General features: G+C 33.5%; 3 protein-coding genes across 3 annotated transcripts; 2 read left to right on the top strand and 1 right to left on the bottom strand.

The window, feature by feature from the left end:
• Positions 1–2,125: 2,125 nt before the first annotated feature.
• Positions 2,126–4,133, top strand: LOC127246938 (F-box protein AUF2-like). Its single transcript, XM_051268605.1, has 2 exons — positions 2,126–3,198; positions 3,379–4,133. Exon 1 carries the CDS (start codon positions 2,206–2,208, stop codon positions 3,154–3,156), a length of 951 nt encoding a protein of 316 aa, XP_051124562.1. The 5' UTR covers positions 2,126–2,205; the 3' UTR covers positions 3,157–3,198; positions 3,379–4,133.
• A 2,491-nt stretch (positions 4,134–6,624) lies between these two features.
• Positions 6,625–8,829, top strand: LOC127246273 (uncharacterized). Its single transcript, XM_051267538.1, has one exon. The coding sequence runs from the start codon at positions 7,302–7,304 to the stop codon at positions 8,466–8,468; it is 1,167 nt and encodes a 388-aa protein (XP_051123495.1). The 5' UTR covers positions 6,625–7,301; the 3' UTR covers positions 8,469–8,829.
• Positions 8,830–9,806: 977 nt separating this feature from the next.
• LOC127246231 (annexin Gh1-like) lies at positions 9,807–12,700 on the bottom strand. The gene is made up of 5 exons (XM_051267484.1): positions 12,548–12,700; positions 11,782–11,927; positions 11,415–11,633; positions 10,420–10,632; positions 9,807–10,338 (listed from the first exon to the last, which is right to left on the bottom strand). The coding sequence occupies exons 1-5, from the start codon at positions 12,621–12,623 to the stop codon at positions 10,042–10,044; spliced, it is 951 nt and encodes a 316-aa protein (XP_051123441.1). The 5' UTR covers positions 12,624–12,700; the 3' UTR covers positions 9,807–10,041.
• Positions 12,701–15,518: the final 2,818 nt, after the last annotated feature.

A 15,518-nucleotide genomic window follows, 5' to 3' on the forward strand; every position in this document is an offset into this window, starting at 1 on the left:
AAAAAAATATATAAATAATAGTAATACATTGTGTATGCACCATTACTATATTATAATTAAGAGGATAAATGTTTCTTATTTACCAAAACTAATTAAAAAAAATAAAAATAAAAATTAAGGACGTGTAATTAATTCTTCAAAAAAAAAAAAAAAAGGGGTACTAAATTGTCTCATTAATATTTTTACATAACCATATACACATTTTAAAAAATAATATGAAATAATTTATATTTCATCATAGTATTAAGGCTTACTATTTATTATTCTATTTAACATTTAATAATAATATAGTTGATTTTATTGTGTATTATGGAGCTCAAATTTGATTGGATTGTAATTTGTTTATTTTTTTCAAAATAAAAAATTATAGATAATCACATGATATTTTTTTTTCTCTAAAATTAGTTGTTAACTCGACACGCATATACATTCCTTTATTTGCCTAAATTGTAAAAAAAAAATTCAAAAGTATATGAGATAACTTTTATCCAATCTTGATTTATTTTTGAACTTGGTCTCTTTAGGAATAATTGTGAAGTAATCATTAATGGCATCGACATAAAAAAAAAAAAAAAAAAACAAAAAAAATTAGGATTGCTTAGGTATTATATTATTCTTATATTTTATTCGGAAGAAAAAATATATATATATATACTTGTGATTTTGGAAATTCTTTACAGTAAAATTAAACATGCATATATATGTAGACACCTCTACATAAATTAATTAAATTTTGATAAATTTATTTATACAAAATTCAATAATTTTTTTATAGGATTGATTCATTGAATTGAAAGAAAATTATAGTGTAGGTTCTTTTATTTAAGTATATTTGATGTGAAATAATTTTTTAAAAAAGGTAATAAATAATATATGTTTAATACAAAATAGAGAGGCCCACTTAGCATTAAAACATAAAACATCTTCAAAATCTAATGATTCCAATCTGTTAGATGTAACCTTCACAAAAAAGACAAATTAGGCATATAATTAGGTGGTCGTTTATTTTATTATTCAGTGAAAAAAACATTCATTGAATTAGGAATTGGATGTTTCATTAAAATAGCCAAATTTTGATATCAAAAGGTTACACTACACCTAACTCCGTGTAATAACTTGTAAATCCAAAAAACTAGTCCTATTAATTTATAATATTGCATCCATATCAAATTTTTTTTTTTTTTTTAATCATTATTTACATTATTCTAAAATATTTGCACATAAATTTCCTTTTGTACCGTTCAAAATATATTTTTAAAATTATTATAAACAAAAATATAAGTAAAAAATGGTAAATAAACTAGCAAAATTATAAGTACTACCATTTAAAAAATAATGTGAAAAGTAAACACGCAAAAATAAGGGAATAATACATTTGGGAGATATTTTTTAGATGTTTTTTTGTCCTTTTTTTTTTTTCTCAATATTATTTTTATTTAAAAAAAAGAAAAAGAAAAAGAAAATTGGTGTTTGGGCATTATTGGTACTTCTGACCAATCCAATCCAACTGTCAAACTGCCAAATGCACAGAGGCTGAGTTTAGTGGGCCCACTGAGAATCAGACACTAAGTGGACCCAGTCCACTTAGGAATTGACAATGATGTGATAATGGGCCTACTAAGTTGAACTCAGGCCCAAAAGAATCGGCCCATACTAAATTCGCCCACTTTTAAACATTTTTCTGATGAAACTATATATACATAAAAAAAAAAAAAATTAATAATTTTAATTGGGATGCCTGAAGTCGCAAAATCGATTGATTTAGGGTTTCTGCGAGGTAGTAGTACCTCTGTTGGGTTGGGCTTCCAATTAAACGGTAATATTCATGTAATTGGGCCTTTTATAACTGACCCAAATTCAATAAATTGTGAGAAGTACAAATATAAAAAACCAGCTGGCATCCAAGTCAAGCCCATTAAAATAATAATAATAATAATAGTAATAAATAATATAGATGTAAGTGATACTTACAATAAATATATGAATAATTAAGGGAAGCAAGAGAGATGTGGCCCCCGGAAGAAATGGTCAACGGTCAAAGCTTAGCTTCCCATCCGTTTTTTTGTGTTTTTTACTTTTTTTTTTTTTTTAAAATTGATTTTGTTCAACTCATTTCAAGTAGCTGTTGTGGTTGTCTTCCCAAAACCCGCTGACCATTTTCTTCTCTCTCCCGGTTGTATTGTACTTCTCCGATTTTCAATTTCCATGGCGTGCGGGTCGGGTCAGCCCGATTTCTTCGATTCGCTGCCGGACCCAATCTTCCTGCTGATCCTCAACCGCGTCTCCGACGTGAAGACGCTCCTCCGGTGCCGATCCCTCTCCCGGCGGTTCAATTCGCTGGTGCCTCAGGCCGATTCGCTCCTCCTCCGCGTCGATCGGGTCATATCCGCTTCCGATGCCGTCTCCTTCATCTCCACCCTCTTTCACTCCCTCCTCGCCTCGTTTCAGCACCTCATCCCCTCCGCTCTCTCCGGCAAGCCCCTCCCGCCGCGCCTCCCAAACTCGCCGTCGCAGATTCTCCTCGGCTTCGACGCCATCCGCAGCCTCCGGATCGAGCTTCCCTCCGCCGATTTGCGACTCGAGAAGGGCGCCTCAATCAAATGGGTCGCCCGATTCGGGAAAACCCTACAGAGCTGCGTGATCCTCGCTTTCCGGAACGCCGCCGAATCCGGCTGCTCCGGCGGCCTCAAAATGGGCGTGATTTGGACGATAACCGCCCTGATCGCCGCCTCCGCCAGGCACTACATGGTCGGCGACGTGGTCAGCGAGCAGCCCTTTCTATCCAATCTCATCGTCGACGACAGAGAGAACGAGGGGACCTTAATAATGGACGAGGCCGGTCTGCGCGAGTACCGCGAGTACGGCGCCGAGACGCCGGAGGAGACGGCGGACCACGACAGCGTGTGGTGGCCGAGCAATCGCACCACCGTGCCGGCGGTGGGGATAAGTATGCGGCACGAGGCTAAAACGGAGCTCCCGGGGGGGCTAACAATGGAGGGCGCAACGCTGGTGGTGGTCAGGCCGAGGAATGCGGCTGAGGAGCCCGATGAAGCAGCATTAATTGCGGCGGCGTTTGGGAGCCACGGCGTCTACGCAGAGGCTGCGGCGAGGCTGCTCAAGTGCCGCTGCTACGTTCTTGAAACCAATTCCTTCTGATCATCAAAACCCACCAAATTAAAGCTTGCTTGCCTGCTACAGGTATGTATGGTGGTATTAATACACTAAAAATATAAAATGAAATTGAAATTGAAATTCCTTGTCCAGAAGAATCTATCAATCAATCAATCAATCCCTAGTTTTAATTTGGGTATTTTGATGCATTGCATTGCATATTAGAGATGAATCTATCTATTTATTTATCAATCTCTGTATCTGCAGGGAGGTTGCAGAAGTGAATCTGTTTTCTGATCTGATCTGACACAGAAGGAAAGAAACTTGTAGGTATAGTGTAGTGTGTCTGTTTTTTGGGTTGCAAATTGCAAATGCAAATGCAGTGAAGAATGTAGGCTAAGGCTGGAGTTGGACTAGTTGGTTAGTGCTCTGCTCATCACAATTTTAATTCCCCTCTTTATCTTTATCTTCATCTTCATCTTCATCTTCATCTTGTAGCCAGAATTAGACTAATTTGTCCTATTGTATATATATATATATATATATTTGTATCTTTAATGTTGACATCATTATTGGCACTAAGCTAGTCTCTGTCTGACTGTCTCTATAGATGATGATTATAAAGGTGTGGTGTATTAGTATTACAGTAGCACCCCATTTCCCTTATCTGGTGTGGATGGATAACAAACATTACATGTTTATGTTTATGTTTAACAATTTGGATTCATCAGCTGGTAAAGGGATCTTGCTTTGTATGGGGAGCCATAGACATACACTCATCCATAGTCTGCAATTCTTCATTTGACTGAGTTCATGGCCTTGTTTGTTAGTTTGTTTGCAAATTTTTATTGTTACTTTTTTCCAATGATTATTGGATGTGGTAATATGTAGATAGATAGATGAGGGTGAATATTGGTGATTGCAGAGTGAATTTGTTGGGTAAAAGTGATGGTACTGAGAGTTTCCAGGAAATGGAAGTCAGTGATTGTACTGAATGAATGAATGCTATAACATTGCCTGAATTGTGTCTGGATTTGATTTTATTACTATTTATTTATTTATAATTTTGTCTTGCAAACAATTTTATGTTTTTTCAGAGATGGGGTGTGTTTTTTTTTTTTTTTTTTTTTTTTTTTTTGGCTTTTGCCTATTTGCAATTGTGATGAAAAATAATGTTGAAATTTGTGTTGGTATTTTAATATTGAGATTGATTAAAATCAATGTAATGCAAGTTCTTGGCTTCTAATTCTCAATTAAATTTACATTTTGATCTTATAATTGAACCAAAGCCAATTTAAAAAAGAAATAAAATTTGTCTTCTTAGCAAGTTATTTAATGGGCTGAAATTTAATGATGATGATATGGGCCAATGTAGCTCCACAATTTTTTCAGTATTTCAGTGTCAGATGCAAATCATTTTTCTGTACAGAAAATAATAAATAAATAAATTGAAGAAGAAATGGGACCCAACAACTGCAAGAATTTGCTTCTATGACATTGGAGAGGGATAAATTTATTTTATAATTAAATTGTCAGTTTTTTTTTTTTCTAAAAATATTATTTTAAATATATACTATCTTATTTAACTCTATCAAAATATTAATTTATGCTCTATCCATCTAAAAAGTTCAACATTGATTTTGATTGAAACATTATATTATGAATATTTATTTTACGTTTCATTCTTCTTTTATAATGATTTCAAATACTTGCATAAATCTGTTTTACTTTATTTCATTTCATTTAATTGAAACAACCTCGTAATAAATCATAAAAGTTAAACAGCTGGGCTGTATGTAGCGATTAATCAAAATCATATTTATAAAATTATCTAAATATATCACAATACTACACGCTATTAATTATTTATTTATTTAGCCGCAAATTTTAAATATTCTCTGAAAACCTTAATTAATAAATATAATAATATTAAGAGGAATTTGGGATCTTTAATTTGATGGACGATAGGGTTGGCCCAATGCCCACTCACACCCAATAATAATAAAATTCCCATTAATAGATATATTAAAAATTATTTATTATTGCCTTTAAAAATTTAATTTTAATAAATATATGTGTCACTGGCTCCCTATACCTAGTGTAGACCAATATTGATTTAATTACTTAATTTAATTATAGTTGTAGCTAATTACACTTTGGTTCAACTAATCATGTTAAATTTTTTATTTGCTAGGAATATATATATATATATATATATTATAATACAGCACCCAATTAAGTTCGTTAATATGTCATAATAATAGTACCATATAGTATTATTTTTTCACCATCACACATGTCACAAATCAATTCAATAAATTATTATGTCTTTATGTGTGATTTTTTGGTAGGGTTGTGAAAATGATTTTCTCTACCATGTTGATTTCAATAGTTTTGGTTGTTAATTGGAGGATTATGCTCTTAAGTATTTAACTGAAATTGATTGATTTGTTTATATTGTAGTATTTCTTGGATTAAATCATGTTAGTACATGGTTTGTAGTTTTGTCATTTCTTTGGGGGTAACTGGATTAGTGCATTTAATTGTCTTTTGAAAAGAATATTAGTAAACTAATATATGTGTGTATAATAATAATAATAATAATAATAAATAAATAAATAATGGAGTGGGGGTGGGGGTGGGGGGTTTCATGGAGATCTTCTATTGAGCTTTTAATAGAACCACAGAAAAAGTGAAGATTGTGAAAAGGACATGTCTTCTTTCCCAAGTTTATTTATATAAGTAGTAGTATATTGTTTAAATCATCTTCCATACATACTATGACATTAAAGTATATTGTGTATATATTTTAATGAATTGATTAAGAATAGTAATGGAAAAATTAAGTAAGATGGATGGCATGGTATTGGTATTGGTATTGGTATTGATACGCCCACGCCCCACGGACAGGACAGGCAGAGACAGTATTAAATTAAATTAAATAAATAATGAAGGCATATATAGTCGTCCATGCAGCGCCGGCGTGAAAAATCCGGCAGACGGCGGCGGGTGCTGTCCGGCATAGATATATATATATATATATATATGCTAACCATGTTTTTACCAACCATATATATATATATATGTATCCTTTAAATTAAATTAAATGCCTCGTGTATCACTCAATATTCCAATATCTCCCTTTCCACCCAACCCTAATTAACGTACCCCATCCCCACCTATACATACATACATACACACGACAGAGAGAGAGAGAGAGGTGTGTATGTATACAGATATACTATATGTATACAGAGAGAGAGAGAGGGAGAGGGTTTTAATTTCTTGAATTCACACTGGATGTTCAACTCATGAGGCTCCCACAGTTTCAGTTTTTCAATATATATACCATATCCACTCTCTCTCTCTCTCTCTCTCTCTCTCTCTCACTAGATATACATACATGCATACATGCATACTCTCCCTCTCTCTCTCTGCGTATGTACGTATGTGTATATATATATCGTGTAGTGTGGAGTGGTGTGGAGTTTGTGTTTGACCCGTCGTCTCGAATCCTCTCTTCTCCTGGATCGATCGCCACTGTATCATCTCCTACCCGAACCTTCCTTCCTTCCTTCCTTCCATGTCCATTTCTTTCTTTAACTCTGTCCACCTTTAATCAATCAATTCATTCATTCCTCTTTAATTTAATTTCTTCAGCTTAATTCCATCTCATCCATCCATCCAATTTCTAGAGAGCAGCTTCCTTCAAGCTTCCTCCACCTTCATTTATTTATTTCTTTATTTACTATTAATCTCACCTCCTTTCCTTCTTCTTCTTCTTCCTCTTCTCTCCTCCCTCGAAACCCTACTTTTATTTTTCTGCTGCAGCTGCTTCAGATCCATCCATCAATGTTTCATGATCCACCACCACTTTTCGTTTTTTGAATTGAGATCCAATCCTATCCCATCCGATCCATCGTCGTTGTTATGGACCAGTTGCTCAGACTACCGCTGCTGATCTTATTTTAGATTTTATCTCATCAGATCAGATCAGATCATTATCCATCCACTTAGCTACCTAGCTACCCAGCTGTTTCCATTTTTCATGCAACTTTTTATGGGCTTGCTTTGCTTGCTACTCTAATTAACTAATATTTTATTATTTCTATATACATATATATATATATATATATTATTCCTTTCCTTTCCTTCCCAATTCTCATACTCAGATTTTCCTCTCCGTGGCTATGGAGTCTGCCAATAGTGGGAGCACTACTGTCAGAGATCATGATACCCATAACCACGATTTTCCAGATTCCATCTCACCCACTCATCATCAGCAGCAGCAGCAGCTTCAGTTTCTTCTTTCTCCTCATCATCACCAAAACCCCAATTTCTTCGACAACAATAATCTTCACACCAGTATTCCCAATACCAACCACAATAGCAGTAACACTAATCATCATCTCCTTTGGAATAATAATAATAATAACAGTAGATCTGTGGGACGATCCGACGCCAATTTTCCCTACTTCGGAACCCTAATGTCTCCTCCTCCACCGCCGCCGCCGACTGCACCCGATCCGACGGCTACACTGCAGGCCACGTTCCCCGCCCCGTCTTCCTCCATAGATCATTCCCAACGCCCGTCGCCGAACGCCGCCGTAAAAAATCCGAAGAAGCGGACACGCGCCTCCCGCCGGGCGCCGACCACCGTCCTGACCACCGACGTCACCAATTTCAGGCAAATGGTGCAGGAGTTCACCGGAATCCCCGCCTCCCCATTCTCCGCAGCCTCCCCTTATTCTAGAAGCTTCGATCTGTTCTCCAACCCCTCAGCGGCGGCGCTGCGGACCGGAGGCGGATTTCCGTACTCTTTCCGGCCACTGCAGTACCCGCCGCGACCTAATCCGTCCAAGCTTCCATCGCCGTTTTCTTCTTCCAATTCCATATCTGGTAACAGCAATAATCCAAACGAAGAAATGAACTACACGAGCAATTATCATCTACTCAATCATCTACAGCAGCAGCGGAATAACAGCATCAATATTCCTCTCCAATTGGGGGCGGCCATGAATTTGGGCAATCTGAGTGGATTCCTGAGCAGGGAAAGCACCACGTTTGATGGCGACGGAAGAAGATGGAAAAGCGGATCAGAATTAACAGTGGCGAGGAATATCAATGCTGGCGGAATTGAAGAACCTCCTGCAGCTGCAGGGAATCACAACGTGGTGGGATTCGACGACGGCCGCGGCACTGGTAGAGGAGCGCCGTTGAGTGGTGGCGCCGCCGCAGCCTACAATTTGAATACAGCGGAGAAAGGCATGGACAATGATAATGCAGCTGCAGCAGGCGGCTCCGCCGCCGCCGCCGGCGAAGGTACCGTAGGCTCGTGGATGTGTACTTCTCATTGATTGATTTTTATATACAACAGATAGATACATACACACTATATTATAATAATTATTATTTTTCATTATATATTATTATTATTTGGTTTTTTTGGTGTCGTAAAGTATGATAATTACAATAATTATTTTTACAGGATTGATTGATTATAGTATAGGGCTTTATGTATACATACAGTTATAGATATACATACGTACGGATACGTATGTATAGGAATTCCCCTTTTTTTTTTTTTAAGGGACTGTTTTATAATATTATAATTTGGGATACTTATTATAAGTATTAATAATTAGCTTGTGATTTATTAATTATTTAATTAATTCCTTGTATATTCCTGATAAATTGCAATCACGTTGCATTTATTTTATTTAGAAATTTTTGAGCTAGGTACATTTATTGTGCATTAATTAATTGTACGTAATTGAGAGAATTTATGTTTGCTGCTGTTATATATTTTTAATTTTTAACACAGCCTAAATTAAAAGAGAAATTGATATTTTTCAACCGGTTCACGTCACATCCATTTAGGCTTATAAATATGTTTTCAAATTTATATTGACATCGTTCATCAAAATTTTCTTTAAAAAATATCATACTATATAATACAGAATTTTATTTAAAACAATATACTATTAAACATCATATTTTGTATTCAAAATATCTAAATTTGGTCCGTAAGGGATACGACCTCAGGTCATCTGCCACACATGTTTCGCCTAGTTTGACTTTTTCATCGAATTTGGTTTGTCAGCAACTTCCACTTGTAATTTGACTTATCGAACCTAATTTACAGAATATTAAGCTCGACTTATAGATTTCATCGTTGAAAGTCTCGCACAAGAGAAGAATCATCATTATATTAAAATTCAATAAAGATTTCGAAACCTATATATATATATTAAACAGGAAATGAACCCATCCCATCCCAATCTCAATCCCAAGAAGAAGTTTCTTAAATTTGAATGAGCAGAGTAATATCTCAAAACCTGAAGAAAGTAGCAAATAAAGCAAAGAATGGTCCCCAGAGCAGAAGAAATCATTACCCACACGAATTGGGAAAACTGATGGAAACAATTAATAATCATGACACCATATCTAACTCATCACTACTAACTACTGTAAAAAGCATTCCATTCCCATCACACTCATCCATAATCAATAACAACAAAACTGAATTTTGCACATCCCTCAAGCTGTCTCTACACATGTTATATTATTATATACACATTATATATATATATATATATTCAAATTTCAATTATTGAATACAAGACTGCATTATGTCCTTCTCTTTTCTAATAATACACACTTCTAAAACTGAATTATAGACAGAGGCATATTCATATTTGGTAGCACAAAATTTGAAATTAATGGTTGGAATGAATGAGAGAATTCAGCTGAGGTCACACCAAATTTATAAAAGCAAACCATATAGACAACAGAGATGAATGCTCCAGTGAAGAAGCTTATTATAGCACTCAAGAACACAAAGACAGCCACAATATGATAATAGTAAGAGCTGAAAATGAAATGTTACCTGAATCACGAAAACTCAGATGGATGATTTTAAGACATCACTCACTCCTCGCCATGCCCGATCAGGGACAAGAGCATCTTCTCATAGTCGCCATGGGTGTCCTTGGCAATGGCTGTTTCCAGGGGCACGCTGTTTCTTTTCTGATACATGCCTTTGATGACCTTCATATCGACCTCTGCCCGGGTGGCGACAACTCTGGTGAGGGCTCCTTCATCAGTGCCCAACCTGTTGATCGAAAGGCGGAGGGCCTTGGCAAAGTGCTTCTCAGGGTAGATTAAGCACTTCACAGTAATTCTTAATAGTGCCAAGAACTCATCTTTAAGGTCAGCTTTCAGATCCTGGAAATTCAAGAAAGGACTCAAAATCATTAACATAGCTCCATTGACAAATTAATCTGGCCTACATACCGACATACGCACCTTGTTTATGTCATGTCCAAATTCATTTTTGTACTGGTTAAGAGTTGCATTGACTTGCGCTTTGCTTCTTGTGGTCAATATCCTAATGACATCTTCACAGGCGTATTCCTTCTCACAGATTTTCTTCTGTAAGAGTTTAGCTTCTGTTTTCGCAAGAGTCATGTTGACATCATCTCCCACATACCGATATGTGCTGACTAATGGAAGCAAGAGCTGAATTTCCAAAATCAAAGTAGGCCATAAATGAATAGTTTGTATAAATGCCAAATCACAAATATTAGCAGTGCTCTGATCTTTTCTAAGCTAGTTGACATCAAAACTAATTCAATTATTACAGAAAGAGCACATTGGAAACTAATTCAATTTAGCTCTATGACATTTTGTTGTGAGACACTTGTATTCATTTTAGAACATGCAAACCACAACTTTGAGATAAACATTCCTTGAGAAACAAAATAAACGTTCCAACAAAGGATTACATTGATAAAATAATTTGCAACCAGTAAGAGCATCAATAAAAATCACCAGTCAAACGAAATTTCCTTTTACTGGTGATCCTCTCTTTCCATAGCCTTCTTATCAATTCCATCAACCCCTTGTTCTGTTATCATTTTCTCAAGGTAGCCATATAGATAGCATAACTAATTCATTAACAATATGATTTGTTACCTTTTATCACCTAGCACCATGTTATGTTATCAATTACTTTTTCCTTTTTGGGGTTTATCATTGCTTATGCAGTAATATAAATAGTACTCCCTCAGTTCTTTTTTTTTTAGGTAATTGATTTTTTGGTGTGAATTGACGAATTTGTCCTTTATTTTATGTGTAAAAAAGAAACGGATAGATAAAGTAAAGGTAAAAATGTAAATTACGTGTATAAAAATAAAAATAGGACAATAATTCTTGGATGTTCCAAATAAGAAAGTAGGATATTAATTTGTGGACGAAGAGAGTATTAATAAGTCACTAACATGATCTGTTGCTTTTATTACCTTGCGGAAGTCCCCCGATGTGTGGTAAGCAACATCTTCTTCCAAAGATCTCTTAAAACGAGCCTGATAAGCTTCCTTTGCCAAAATCAACTCTTTTGGAGACCTTGTACAAGCTATCTCAACAAGAACTGGATTACTTGCTGTCCACTTTTTTGTAGCTTCATTAGCTAATAGCGCATCACGCTCTGCAGGGTCCAGTGTCCAGAGCAATACCAGTCTCTAACGTAGAAATGCAACAAAAGGATAACAATATAATTTCAAGACAGCATGATTAGTGATAAAATTGCCTGATGAAATGATCTTATATGCATTGAATAAAGGCAATGTAAAACGCGCAGAAGTCAGAGAAAAATGATTTGCATTAAACCTCAAAGTTACGTGTTAATTCTTTGTCCAACGCTTTGAGTAGATCTTCTCCATACGTCTCTGCATAAACTTGTCTGATCAACTTCCTCTGGGCAGTATTTCTGTGCCCCAGAATAGATATGATCAAGTCCTCGTTTGTTCCCCATCCTAACGACAAATTCCATGACATACACAGCGTGACATTAAGCAATAACTCACGTTAATATGAATGTCAACAACTCACTATAATAGTATAATACAGAAACCTGAGATCAGATGGCATAATCCTGCATCAACAAAACTAACAGATCCAACGTTCCACGGTGATAAGATACAAGATTAACAGATTATCACATATGGTTAGATTCTTCACAACCTTCTTACAAAAACTAACAATGCATCTGCAGTCAAACTACACAATCATGTATGGATCTACTTACTCAATAGTCAGTTACAGATTGTCGGATCAAATTCATACACCTTTAATTTTATTTTGTCAGATCATCACATCAGGGACGAAGATGTACACATTTCACAGAAAAATCCATTAGTTCTACACCACCACGCACCACATTATTTTCATGGGGAGAAAAAGTACAAACGCAAATAGAAATCTTAAAATTTCAGAGATATATAACCAATTGAAATCCAGGCAACACCTTAAATCATCAAGAGCACTGACCGATCAAATCAATAAAAACACCGAAGCGAAACAGTCAAAATCCAAAAATATCTGAAATAAGCCTCCAACACAAAACCTCATTAAGAACATCATCGGCCGATCAAACCTGAAAACGCCTTGCGCAGCTGCTCGCAGTCCTCGCTCGCCGATGGAACATGTGCAGGAACGCAGAGAGTAGACATTCTTTTTCTCTACCACTGTTTCCGCGTGGCTCTGTGCACCAGACTGACGCCTGTTATGAAATGACGTTTCCTGCACAAATATATATATATAGTTTCAATAATAGTAAATGACAGATTGATATAACGTATTAATATTATGTAACAGACCCGTTTATTATTCCTCATCGAGTTATGCTTATGTCCGTTTTGACCTTTTTTTTTTTTTTATTTTTACAAATTTATCTTAATTTTTTATAAATAATATATATATCTTTTTCTAAAATACAATCTTTAATAATTATTTAAATCAAAATTTTAAATTACAGGAAATACGGGAAAAGAACACGCCCATATTATTACTTGTGTTTATGTGGGTCTTTTAATACCATTTGTTAAGGGAAATAAATATTCCGAACAGTTAGTGGAAAATTTAAATTAATGTTATTAACCATTTTATATATTTCTACCTACTAATAAAATATTGTATTATTTTATTAATCTACTAAAAAATAAATAGATATGTTGAGTTGGACAAAATAAATACTCCCTCGTCTATTTACAATGGGTATTTAAAAAATAATAGTATTTTAATTATAATGGATAGTTAAAAGTAGTGTTATGACATTTTTGACCTTGCCCTTGTTTTTTAAGTGTAAAAGTAATGATGTGACGTAAAAAAGGTATTTGTGAAAAAAAGTAAAGATATTTAATGAAATATTTATTTTGTAATTGGACATCTCAAAATAAAAATATATATACTTTTTGGTTGGATGGATGAAGTATAAATTATACTCCATAGAAATAAACTAGAATTAGAATAATTAGAACGTTTAGGTTTATTTGTCCATATTTTTTTCTAACACTAATATATAGTATTTTATTTTATTTTTTATAAAAGTCAACGTTAAATATTTCCATCCTAGATCATTTGGGCTTATTACTATAAATACATGAATTTAAGTAAAATATGATTAATAAATATTAGTAGAAATAGTTATTGTATAGTAAAAATAATTATATATATGTTAAAATTAAGATAATTAAATAGTTTAATTAATATTAAAAAATTATATAAACTATAAAATTTAAAATGAGATTAAAGTGTATAATCATATTGTAAAAAAAAATAATAATAACAAATTATGTGAAATAGAGACAAATTATCAAAATACTAAAACAAAAACTCCTTAACTGAGATGAAAAATTATTATTATGATTATTATTATTAATTAATTAATATTTATTTGTGTTGTTGTTGTTGTGCACCAAAACAAACTTATTGAAAAGTGATTCTAAATCTAATTTATCCAGTTTTTGTACGGTGGAGACATTATTGAATCGTAGTGTAATGTGTCCGAAAGCTGACATGTTCGGCATCTAGGCCACGCCCACGCTGAGGCCCAGACCAGTAGTCTCATGTGCGCAATACGCCTGGAATATACCATACAGTATGGAACAATCATGCTGAATACGTACCTGCACCAAGATATGGATTATTAGTCGATCATACACGATAAAAGCTCGCACATATGAAATAAAGTATGACTGAAAACCATGGGCAGGAATGTCAGCCACAATAGAGTTGGCTAAGAGTAGGAGGCCCTCGCCTTGCATGCAAAAACAATCAATCATTTTCAATCATAGTATTAGTTGTTGAACTACCAACACCTTCAACCTCTTATCTTTACACCTAACTCCTACATATATATATATATATATGTATGGTCAAAATTAATTAATGAAAGGGCTATAATGCAATTTTCTTACACTCTGCTCTCTATTCTCAATTTAATCTTTTTTGATAAATTGTTACATATATTTCATCCTATTTACAATTTACATTACCAATTATAAAAAATAGCAATATAAGCAAGTGCTCAGAGTCTTTAGTTCAAAAGAGCTCATAGTTTTATTTATTTTTTTTATTTATATTATTAATATATATATATATATATATATATATTATGCTAAACAAAAATAATTGTGGTGTTCGGAGTTGCCGGCCTAATCATAAAGGAAAAAGGTTGGCCTAATTATTGTTATTAAATTCTTATTTTCAATAGTCAATGATGCCTTGATTGTGATAGGGAAACATGCTACTTTATTTTATTTATTTAGATGCATGAGAAAAATATGTACTTTGTTTTGTTTATTTGCTTACCGTTTCTTATACATGAAAAAAATGTAAATAAATTGTGAGACAGAGAATTGAAGATTAAAAAAACAAAAGAAAAAAAACCATTCTCTAAATTTATTTCTATCATATGCAAAGAATTTGAAAGAAAAATTTGAATAAAATACAGTGTGTTTAATTGTTTTTTTTTTTCTTTTTTATACAATTTAACTTTCTACGGTTTAGTTTGTTTTTTATTTGATATATTTTCTTTTATCATTATTTATCTTTTATAATTTTTATGTTATGCCGATTTCAAAAAATATTATATTTAAATTATTATTATTAAAATGAAGAATCTAAATAAAAAATAATAGTGGATAGATAAAAGTAGTGTAATGATATTTTTGCCTTTACTTTTTCGTATAAAAATATTGATATGATATAAGGTAAATAAAAATATGTATACTGGACGGATGAAGTATTTTTTACCTGATTTATTATTTTTTCTTTATTAATTTTTTTTTCATTTGCAAGATACTATTCCCTATTTATGGGAATCTTGTTGTATTTTTTTTTTATATTTAGCAACTAAAATTTTATTTTATAAAAAAAAAAATCATTTTTCATTCTTTATTTAATTCATTTTTTCTATATATTTTTATTATTATTTAATGCAATTTCATTCTAAATATAGTAAATCTAAACGGACCAACAGGATATAACCCCTGGTAAATAAATAATAAAAATAAAATTGGCGAAAATTAGGGATGTCCAAAACAAGCCCTAATTGGATCATAAAT

Source organism: Andrographis paniculata, unplaced genomic scaffold, assembly GCF_009805555.1.
Source record: "Andrographis paniculata isolate CXL003 unplaced genomic scaffold, ASM980555v1 Contig30END, whole genome shotgun sequence".
Taxonomy (NCBI): domain Eukaryota; kingdom Viridiplantae; phylum Streptophyta; class Magnoliopsida; order Lamiales; family Acanthaceae; genus Andrographis; species Andrographis paniculata.